Source organism: Brassica oleracea, chromosome C5, assembly GCF_000695525.1.
Source record: "Brassica oleracea var. oleracea cultivar TO1000 chromosome C5, BOL, whole genome shotgun sequence".
NCBI classification, from domain to species: Eukaryota; Viridiplantae; Streptophyta; class Magnoliopsida; order Brassicales; family Brassicaceae; genus Brassica; species Brassica oleracea.
The window spans coordinates 44,184,381-44,196,251 of NC_027752.1; the positions used below are offsets into that span (position 1 = coordinate 44,184,381).

The window sequence follows — 11,871 nt, forward strand, 5'->3', positions numbered from 1 at the left end:
ACTTCATTAATTTTTTTTTGTTCACAACTTTATTAATTAAACTTCTTATTTTATTGTTTGTCTTTTTCAGTTCCATTAATGAAATATCCTTAAATGAATTTAAAATATCTATTTTATTTCTTGTCCTTTTAGTTACATTAATGAAATATCCTTAAATTAATATAATCTACATATTTTATTGCTTGTCTTTTTCAGTCACATTAATGAAATATCCTTAAATGAATTTGGACGTCATGTCATTTAATCAACAAAAATAAAACTCATAAGTTATTCTTACGTGCATAATTTTCATAATGGAGATTTTTCAAAATGTGCATCATTAACATGTTATCTAAAACATAAAGCACTAATATATAACATGCATCAATAAAACTAGATTTCGACCCACATAATCGTACGGATATTATTTTTGAGTTGATTAAATTTAAAAATAATTATTTATTCAAACAATATTTAAGAATGGCTATGTTTGTAAAAAACTTTATAAGGTATTATTGCTCCTATCGATAGTATAACTTTAAGCAAAAATTTTAGCATAATATAACTCATTTGTCATTTGCTAAATTTATGGTTTTTATTTATAATTTTTATTATTTATGATTATAGTATTTTCATTTTATATTTGAAAAGCAAATGAATATTTTTTCTAACTATTTTTTTGTAAATATCTTTTTTTTTTGTAAATAATCAATTTAAATTATTATTATCATTGAATAAAATTATTTTTGACATCATTTTAGTTTTCGTTTACATCAAAACTAATCATATTATAGGATAAATATAATTTAAAATTTTAATTTTCAGATTTTTCAAAAAACTTCTAAAAAAAAATTTCAAAGGTTTTGTTATAATTGTTTTTAAAAAATATTGAGTTGCATTTCAAATAAAAATGTAAAGATATTTTAAAATATTTTAATTAAAATATGTAAAATTTAATATAGTTTTTTACGAAATGATTCAGATTAAAAAATCACACATAAAAGAAATCATGACTTCTGTTAACTGAACGGGTCATTGTTTATATGATATCTGCACACGAAAGAAAAATTATGTTTTTACAATTTTCTAATTAACTCTATATACTCAATTTGCTTATATGATATCTCACATTCGTAAAAAATTAGATAGTTTAAGATGCAAAAAAATATTTACTTAATGAATATAATATAATTAATTATTAAAAATACATCATTTAATAAAATAAATAATCAAAAACCAAATTCATATCCGCGATCAGGGTCTAGTAACTAATTATATAAGTGTATGCATCGGCTTCTTCATTCAGCTGCCGTCAACTCCAAGTGAAGAGAGAGCTGAGCCATGTTTCTTCTTAATCCCTATTGATCTCTCTTCCCAATGTCATCTCAGTATTGTGTTGTTTGGAGATTCTTTTGCACCTTCACCATCCCACTTCAAGCGTGCAGACGTAAGAACCGGAGCCACCATCTCATCATCACCAACCACCATTGATTTGCGCTGCTGTGAGCCTAAAGCCACCAGAAGTGTGTCCCACAGCACCGGTGATAATTCCGTGCGCCAGAGATTCCGTCATGTCTTAAGCCGAAGAGAAGAGATGAGCTACATTGGATCCAGGGCTGAGGAGTGGTTTTGAGGGAGGATTCTAGCTAGATAGGAAACTGAAGTTATCACTGATCCTAGCTAGAACTGGGCAAAAAATCCGGATCCGAAAAACCGAACCGAACCTGATCCGAAAAAGTAGTATCAAACCCGAACCGAAATTGATTAAATATCCGAATGAGTTCAAAATTTTGGTATTTAGAGAACCGAAACCGAACCCGATCTGAACCGAAGTATTTCAAGTACCCGATTATATCCGAAATTGATTTATATACCTATATATATTAAATATTTTTAGATTTAATACATATTAAGAACATCAAAATATATAAGTTAATTTTAAGTTGTCCAAAATACTTATAAATATATACAAATAGTCAAAATTACATGTCTAAAATAGCTAAAGTATACTCAAACACCAACAATACTTAAAATATCTATTCTCAATCCAAATATTCAAACCAAACCAATTTATATGTTAATTTTAGGTATTTTGACATATGTTATTCAAATTTATATGTAATATATTGTTTTGTTTATAGATTTTGAGAAATTTAAAGTATATAATGAATTTTAAAAATTTTAAAATAATTTAAATGAGTTATCCAATCCGAACCGAACCCGAACCGAAATTTAGAAATACTCGAATGAGACTGAAATCTTTGAACTCGAAAACCCGAAACCTGGATAGACCCGAATCGAACCCGAATGGATACCCAAACGTCCACCCCTAATCCTAGTTAATAATGGAAAAATAGTTCTGATAAACATAAATTAATAGAGAAGAGAAAACCATAAACCCACGAAACAAAAAGAGAAGAATTTTGAACGGACAAAAGGAGAATTGAAGTTATCAAATTAATATTGGAAAATAATTTTCATAAATATAAAATAGGGAAAAGGAAAATTATAAACAGATTTAGGAAAGAAAAAAAATTAAGTTACTAATTAATATTGGAAAAAAGAATTCTATAAAACATATCGGACCAAACTCTTTGTGGTTTGTTTTGTTTTGTTTGCGCAACCCGACCTAAACTCATGCCTCTTTGTAACCACCAATCAATCGAGAGAATGGAGGAAGAAAGATGGCCACCGCGGGCGAAGAAGATGAAAGTGTCTCCGTCGTCGTCTGGGTTATGGTCGCTGCCAGATGAGGTGGTAGTTAACTGCCTGGCTCAGGCTCAAATCTCGAGATTTGACCTGGCGGCCTTAGCAATCGCCTCAAAGAGCCACCGGTCTCTGGTGTCGTCCCCTGAGCTCTTGGAATTGAGACGGCGGATGGGTTGCACCGAGACGTGTTTGTACGTATGTATGCGCATCTCTCCTGACCCCTCGAGCCCACCAGGTTGGTTCATCCTCAGCCCTCACCATCGCCTGAACCCGATCCCGTCGAACCCTTGTCAGGCTCCGGAATCATCCTCTTACGTGGCGGTGGATGGAGGGATCTATGTTTTGGGTGGACTCATAGACGGCCATCGCACTCAAGATGTCTGGTTCCTAGATTGTTTCTCTCACACATGGAACCGTGCCCCCTCAATGAAGATGCCTCGTGCTTCCGCATCAGCAAACCTCGTCGACGGGAGGATATACGTTTCTGGAGGGTGTGTAGAGGAGAAAGCTAATCCCATAAACTGGTCAGAGGTTTTCGATCTAAAGACCCAAACGTGGGGTCACTGGTATCTCCCCAAGTTGCGATTCAGTTTCTGCCAGAGTGTGGTGATAGAGGAGGAGAAGAAGGTTTACGCTGTTGACGAGGGGCGTCGAAGCTTCTACTTATTGCCAAGTGAGTGTTTGTTTTGGAGGTTCAGCAAAACAAGTGACGACTTTATTCCAGGAACCAGAAACGATTGGTGTGCTATAGGGAAGCTTTTGTTCTGTCGTGGTACTTGCGGGAGAATACTATGGTGTGAGCCTAGTGAGTTGCTTTGGAAACCAGTCATGGGTTTGGAAGAGCATTATGATATATGCAGACTCAGCACCAACTCTGCTGGAAACATTGTCATCTTCTGGAACTCCCATCTTCGTCAGACTTGGCTTTGGTCTGCCGAGATTTCCTTGCGGAGGGAACAAGGCGAGATTTGGGGTAAGATGGAATGGTCCGATGCTGTCTTCAAACTTGATTCTCTCTCACACTCATCTAAGATCTTATTCTCTGCTTCTGTTCTTGTGTCTGCTAAATGACACTATAATTTATCTGGTCAAGCACCCTCACCCTTATTTGTATTGGCTCTTCTTTTTCTTTCTTATTATCGACGCTGGTTTGTATTTAATTAATTAAAAAAGACCACTGGGGTCGAGTTTGAGATACAACTATTGCAAAAGAAACCAAAAAAAGTCATACCTGTGTCTTCAACGTGAGTTGAACTACACCTTGTGTCTTCATACCTGTTGCCTTAGCTTCCATTTTATAAATGGCATTTTGTTGCCATTCGCCAATATATATATAAGAGTGTCGTGTGTTGTTTCATCTTTTCATCTAGAACGTGACAGATTAAACCAAGACAATCCATTCCTAATGTCTCAGTTGAAATACAATCCTTGCCAGTTGCCAGTGACTAACCAACCTTAAGAGCAGAAAGATATGAGCTGGCCTGGATACCAGCTTCAGGCGGTTCTTTGACTATCTTGTTCCGAGTCCACAAGGAGAGAGCAGCAGAGCTATGGTCTTATCCGAGGAATTCCATTCAAAAAGTGAATGGCCAGACTTGGAAATCAGGTGATCTCTGTTGATGATGGTCTAGAACCAAACTGGTCGGAGCTTCTAGGTGATCCTGAAGTCCTCAATTAAGATTCAAAGGTTTGCTTTTTCCAGCTAACTATGAATCTCTTCTGATTCCTTATATTTATCTACTGACCTGTAGATTCTTATTAAGAAAGCTCTCATGATGTGTTGCGGGTACCAACACCATCTTCTGATATAGCTAGGCAAGATATAGTAATTATTCGTACTCAGCATCAGTTGAATCCATCGAAGGAGCATTTTACTGCCAAAAGCTCACCAGCTAGTTCAATGGCATCTAAGCAATGAATGCGTTGGACACCTTAACTTCATGAAGCATTTGTCGATGCGATCAATCAGCTCGGCGGTAGCCAACGTGCGTGAGCCCCCTTTTTGCTTTATCTTCTAATGCCTCTGCAAATTTTAGCTCAACACATTATTATCATTGAAAACCATAGGAGCCACACCTAAGGCTGTACTGAAGCTCATCAATAGCCCGGGTCTGACCATCTAGGCATCTACCATGTCAAAAGCCATTTACCGGTTGTAATTTGTTCTTATTATCTCTGTTTTTGATTTGTATGCTAGCTTAGCTCATTTGTAATCTGAACCATCTTTACATTGTTGGCTTCTCCAGAAATACCGAACAGCAAGGTATGTTCTTATATGTTTCAGAAGATACAGCTACTCTTATATGTTTCCATGGATTTAATTTAGATTTCTTGACGCTTTTAATGGAAGAGGCGTCTAAGGAATCAAGCTCTTGCCAAATTTTCATCAAAGCCTTTGGTTATGCTACTCTGGAAATAGCTTTGATGCCATCTAAGAAACCTTTTGTGTGAGGAAACAAGTCTTAATACTATATTTGCTTTCCTTGTTGAACAGAAAAATCTCCACTGAATACTTTGAAAACCATCGAAGATATCAAGTCTCTTGACTTGAGGACGTATGCTAAACTTTAGTTCCTCCGTCAGAACAGACTATGTAAACACAAGGAAAATGTTTCTGTATATTTACTATTTTGTACTTTGGTTTTCTTCTTCAGGAGGAGTAAAATCACCGAAGCTCTACGGTTACAGATGGAAGTTCAGAAAAAAACTCCATGAGCAACTTGAGGTATGATTCCAACTGTAAAAATAAGAAGCAGAAACTGTGTCATTTACTCTTCTTTTCTACTGATTCCTAGTGTTTGGGGTTTTATCTGATGATGTTGGTCTTAATACAATGCAGGTCCAAAGAACATTGCAGTTACAAATTGAGGAACAAGGTCGGTATCTCCAGATGATGATTGAGAAACAACAACAGAAGATGCAAGAGAAGAAAAATGTCTCATTCTTCTGGCTCATCATCGATGCCAGAAGCTGACACTTCAGCTCCATCACCAAATTTTATCCTAAAGCAATCAATTTACAACCATCAATAACTGAGACACTGCAGAGTGGTTCTAGCACATTGGATCAAAGCGAATCTCCCTCAGGGGCTGCTAAGAAACGAGTAAGAGAGATTAAGTGTTATCGTGACTGCAGAAGTTGGAAGTGATGATACTGACTAAGTAACTTGGGTTTGAAGTTTCTTTTTCTTTTGTATATATAGACAAGTTTCTTCTGAAATTAAGTTAGGTTTTGCTGTAATTGTGTCTTAGATAACGTGCTGCATAATATCTGAATTCCAAATTTTCTTTTTTGCTCTTACAAACATAAGATGAAAATGGTATGAACATTCAAATGATGATGTACGAGGCAAATATTGACACTAGGTCTGGGCAAAAAATTCGAATCCGAAAAACCGAACCAAACCCAATAGTACCAAATCCGAACTGAAATTGATTAAATATCCGAACGGATTCAAAATTTTGATATCTAGAGAACCGAAACCGAACCCGACCCGAACCGAAGTATTTCGAGTACCCGAATGTATCTGAAATATATTTATATACCTATATGTATTAATTGTTTTTTGATTTAATGTATTTTAAAAGCATCCAAAATATATTAGATACTTTTAAGTTGTCCAAAATATTTGAAAAAAAAACAAGTTTAAAATAGCTAGATATACTCAAAACACCAAAAATACTTGAAATATCTATTGATTCTCTATCCAAATATTCACATCAAACCAATTTATATGTTAAGTTTAGCTATTTTGACATATGTTATTCAAAATTTTTGGTAATATATTATTTTGTTTATAGATTTTGAGAAATTTGAAGTATAAATGAATTTAAAATTTTAAAAATAATTTAAATGGATTATCCGAACCCGAACCGAACCCGCAAAGATCCGAACCGAACCCAAACCAAAATTTAGAAATACTCGAATGAGGCTGAAATCTTTGATCCCGAAAACCCGAAACCCGAACGGGTACCCGAACGCCCACCCCTAATTGACACAATACAAATATTTGATCTCTATTATTATAAATAATTAGCAATGTTCTTGGTAGATTAATATGTTTATAAATTTTAAAATCTAATTATATGAAACATTTTTAAAAAAAAAATTATTGACTAAAATTTACATTTTCATATTTTTTTTACTTTCACTTTGGGAGAATGGACACTACTGCCTCCAATGGGTTATAGTCTTATAGATAGGGTTGGACAAAAATCTCAATCAGAAGAACCAAACCAACTTTGATTCGAAAAAGTAATACTAAATCTGAATTGGTTAAATATTTGAATATGTTTAAAATTTTGGTATCTAAAGAACCAAAACCAAACTTGATCTGAACTAAAAGATGGGTACCGAATATATCCAAATCAGATTTATACGCTTAAATATATTAATTATTTTTATATTTAATATATAAAAGATATCCAAAAACATATAAAATATTTTGAAGCTGCCCAAAATACTTGAAATATGTACGGATATTCAAAAGTAAAATTTAAAAATATCTAAATAATCTTCATACACTAAAAATATTTAAAATATTTATTGATCATCTATCCAAATATCCAAGTCAAATCAACTTATATGTTAAGTTCATGTATAGCATACATTATTCAAGTTTATATGTAACATATTATTTTATTTTTATTTTTCAAAAAATTTGGGGTACATATGAATTTGAAAGTTTTTAAAAGTACTTTAAACGAGTTATCAAACAAGGCGAGACCTAAGAATGCCGAATGGACCTTGACGGCTCTAACAAGCAACTCCGGAACTCCCTGAAAATAGATAAATATGATATTCTGGCAGAACTGAACCATAGAGAAAACAGATGAATAACTCAAGAACTGACCGTTAACTTTTCGGTCCCTCCGGTCATAATTTATACCTATATGTCCTCTATCAATAGACACCAAGTTTACTCCGATCGGACACCATTTGATTAACCAAAATTGCTTCATCTCCAGACTGGTAGCAAACGCAGACTGCACCAACACCTCTCACAAAAACAAGCATAACTCTTAGAAAATAACTCAGAATGACAATCGGCTTGTTGAAGATGATAGATAAAAGAATTAACTACTTACTGACAAAATTACAGACTGAAAGATTTTGATTAGGTTGACCGTTTTGCCTTTACGCTGAGACTGGTCGGAACTGTCTCTGCATCGCAACAGCTTAAGCTTGTTCTTGACCAAGAAGCAACACCAATAACTTTTGCTGTACAACTCCGATCTCGATTCCGTTTGTTGCTACAGATTACTGGAAACGATATCTATCCAAATATCTATGGTTAGCAGCCTAAAGTCTCCTGAATCTATCTAGAATCCTCCCTCAAAACCACTCCTCAGCCCTGGATCCAATGTAGCTCATCTCTTCTCCTCGGCTTAAGACATGACGGAATCTCTGGCGCACAGAATTATCTCCAGTGCTATGGGACACACTTCTGGTGGCTTTAGGCTCACAGCAGCGCAAATCAATGGTGGTTGGTGATGATGAGATGGTGGCTCCGGTTCTTACGTCTTCACTCCCTCTCGCCTTTGCTCAAGTAGACAACGATTGAAGTGGGATGGTGAAGGTGCAAAAGAATCTCCAAACAACACAATACTGTGATGACATTGGGAAGAGAGATCAATAGGGATTAAGAAGAAACATGGCTCAGCTCTCTCTTCATTTGGAGTTGACGGCAGCTGAATGAAGAAGCGGATGCGTACACTTATATAATTAGTTATGATCATTCAATTAAATAATTGAATCAAACCACTGGTTTAAAGAAATATTTGGTCCAAGAAATATATAAATAAAACCAATTTCCGGTTTAAAGAATTCGGGTCGTTACACCTTGTGAAGTATCAGACGATGAAGGCAGGAAGTGATGGTGACATTGTAGGCATCAGAATCTCCCAGCAGCTACTCTGAGTTCCTGTTCACAGTGTGTTATCAAAGTCACACAACAGAGCCTTTAGTATATCTCTGGTATGCAAATCATTTTACTCTTCAGTAAAATAAAACTCTACTTCATTAATTATATTGACTTTACAAGACTTACTTACCAAATTATATATACATATGTGTACGCTATTCTTTGACATTTTCCGTTAACTACAATTAGTGTGTTATCAAAGTCACACAACAGAGCCTTTAGAGCATCATTATCGGGCGTCTTTTAAGGCCGTATCTTAGTGTAATCAGAATTTTTTTTAAAAAATGGAAATTAGCTTTAATGTGAAACAACGTATCTTAATTAAGACCAACAAGATACGGTCTTGTGAGACACGTGTAGACGTTTGCGTCTTCGTCTCTTTCTCTCGCTCCACGAAATCACCCCGTTTCGCTTTCCCTTCCTCAACGACTCCGCAAAGCTCTACCTTTCCTCGACGAATCCGTCTGTGTTTCTTCATCTCTCAACGATCGGTGTCTCTCTCTCTCGGTGGACTGGTCTCCGCCTCTCTCTCGACGGCTCACCTCGGCGTCTTCTCTCGGTGAAAGGTAAAACGTAGATCTTTGAGCTTTGTGAAAAAGAAATTTGAAAGAAAGCTTTGGTTAATTCTGAGTTATTGAATTGTAGATGGGACTCCATTGAAGACACAATCAGAAATCCTCTGGAGAGATAATCGATCCTCTGTCCAAACTCAATAAAGATAAGATTTGCTCTTCTTGGCTTTTGATTCTGATAATGGTTGAATATCGGTAATAAATGTTATAGTTTGTGGTAGATAATGGTTGTGTTATAGGTAATAAATTGAAGTAGAAATCGATGAAACTATAGAAAGGATCAAATAAAGCTTCTGTTTGATGTTCTTCCAGTCTCATTGTTCTGTCTCTTCTGTGTCTTGATAAAAAAAATTTCTGTCTTTGTGTGGTCAGATGGATGCTTCAAGAGCTCCCGTTTGATCTGTTCTGCCTTTCTGTCTTTACATGAATAGATGAAAAAACATGAGCAAGGTTCACGTTGGCAAAGGAGTTCAATGCTTTACAGGTTAGTGTTACTGGTTTGAATTGATCTTGTTGGAAATGAATAGATTTAGCTTCTGGTCTGGTTGGAAATGAATAAATTTAGCATAAAATCAGTAATGAAAAACTGAAAATAATGTGCGACTGTGTTTTATTGGATGTGTAGTCTACTCTGATCCAGGGATCTATGAGCTAAGTTGATCTGATTTGACAAGGAGTAATCAGTACTTCAAGCTCACCACATCACCGTCTCTATTAGATTCACGCAACATACCACCATGGTCTATATTGCAGAGACCATTAATCCATTACCAACGGAGGTCTTCATGTTCCGCTTTTAGGATGAGATATGGTGGTACTACCAAACACAGACACATACTTACCAGGTCAGATTGTGAACTTTACCTCGATATTGATTGGGTTAAATGGCATTGGTTTGACGATGGAATGTTTTACTTACACACGGTTTCACCCCATATTGATCGGATTAAATGGATTGGTTTGACGATGTGAATGCTTTACTTATTCCTGGTTTCATATTAGATATTGTTGGTGAAGTTTTGCTATAAACAGTGGAACGTGCTACCTAAAGTGCTACCTGAAGATTTAATCAACCTCAGAACTTGCTACCTAAAGTTTTAGTTTATGATTTCCTGACAGGTTGTGTCTTCCTAAACGCTACATCAGGCACATATTTCTACTTTGACACACAGAGCGTTTTTGAAGCGTAAAATCCAAACTCTCCAACTTTATCTTTTAACCAAATTCGTTTCTCCTGCTTAAATTTTTTGATTGAAACAAGAAATGTTCCCAAGATGTCTCAACTTCCTCAAGTTCAAAGGTATAATAATTTTTTTTTTTAAGAACCCGAAAATAAGATACTTGCAATGGAGGGGGAAAAAGTCTCAAGTTTCTTATGTCTCTCGCCAAAATTAACTCCTAAAATACTATTAAAAATAAATTAAGAGACCCATAAGGGTTTGTAGGATAAAGATGCTCTTAGTATATCTCTGGTATGCAAATCATTTTACTCTTCAGTAAAATAAAACTTTACTTCATTAATTATATTGACTTTACATCCTTACAGTATATGTTGCAAGAATATCCTGAGAGGTTATTTAACTTGTATGTTGTCTACAAAACTTACGTACCAAATTATATATACATACGTGTACGCTATTCTTTGACATTTTCCATTAACTACAATTAGTTATAGTGAGTATATATATATCTTACTCATCATCATTAGTGACGTTCTCAAAACAGTTCCATCTCCTTCTCTTATTCTTCCTCCCTCTCATAGATAGATGCCTCCGAACACAAAACGTTGCCACTGTTACTTAATGGTAAACTAAGAAGTGAGATATTTGAGATAATGCAGATGGGATTCACTCTTACTTTTTCCATCGCAAGGAAAATCATATTGCTCACTCAGTCTTTGTAAACTGGTTTCATCACAGTCTCTTTGTTTTGGTAAATATATTGGGAGAAAAAAAAATGCCATGTTAATATATATGTAAAGCCATATATTGCAACTCTCTCAAGTCTCAATCTATAGAATAGATTTACTTATCTGACTTTGAAGTATTCTTCATTTTGTTGATCATATATAGCCTCTCGTTTTAGAGTTTGAGTGATCAACTGAAAGTTCCAAGGGAAGGAACCATAGATTGGATGCTACAATACAGTGGTTCATATGTATCATACAGTTAACTGCCACCTCATCTGGCAGCGACCATAACCCAGACGAGGACGGAGACACTTTCATCTTTTTCGCCGGCGGTGGCCATCTTTCTTCCTCCATTGTCTCGATTGATTGGTTGTTACAAAGAGGAATGAGTTTGGTGGGATCGGAGATATGTTTTATAGAATTCTTTTTCCACTATTAATTAGTGACTTAATTTTTTTTGGACTTTTTGCAAAATTAACTCAAAGTCAGACCTAAAACTAACTCATGCTTTTCTTGGATTTTTCTTTTGTTCTATTCTCCCCACAAGTTCATGATATTCACGAAAATGCCATCAAATTTTTTTTATTTTGTTTTTCCGAAAATGACATTTTTACTCTCTCACCCTCATCATCTTCAAGTAATTACAAGATTGTCATTGTCATCAATACCTCAACCACCATGAACAACCAATTTGAAGCTCTTAATGCACCTAAAATCGATTTACACTCTCTCTTTCTCACTTGTTATGAACTAAAAACAACATCTCTTTCACTTTGCCT

At 35.2% G+C, this 11,871-nt stretch overlaps 1 protein-coding gene, 1 long non-coding RNA gene and 1 pseudogene across 2 annotated transcripts; all 3 read left to right on the top strand.

The window, feature by feature from the left end:
- The first annotated feature begins 2,577 nt into the window (after positions 1 to 2,577).
- Positions 2,578 to 3,960, top strand: LOC106343175 (F-box/kelch-repeat protein SKIP6-like). The gene has a single exon (XM_013782322.1). It carries the CDS (start codon positions 2,617 to 2,619, stop codon positions 3,757 to 3,759), a length of 1,143 nt encoding a protein of 380 aa, XP_013637776.1. The 5' UTR covers positions 2,578 to 2,616; the 3' UTR covers positions 3,760 to 3,960.
- A 1,215-nt stretch (positions 3,961 to 5,175) lies between these two features.
- On the top strand, positions 5,176 to 5,945 carry LOC106343176 (annotated as a pseudogene).
- A 3,006-nt stretch (positions 5,946 to 8,951) lies between these two features.
- LOC106343154 lies at positions 8,952 to 10,559 on the top strand. Its single transcript, XR_001269929.1, has 4 exons — positions 8,952 to 9,177; positions 9,257 to 9,667; positions 9,809 to 10,028; positions 10,303 to 10,559. It is a non-coding gene; the product is annotated as an uncharacterized LOC106343154 (long non-coding RNA).
- Positions 10,560 to 11,871: the final 1,312 nt, after the last annotated feature.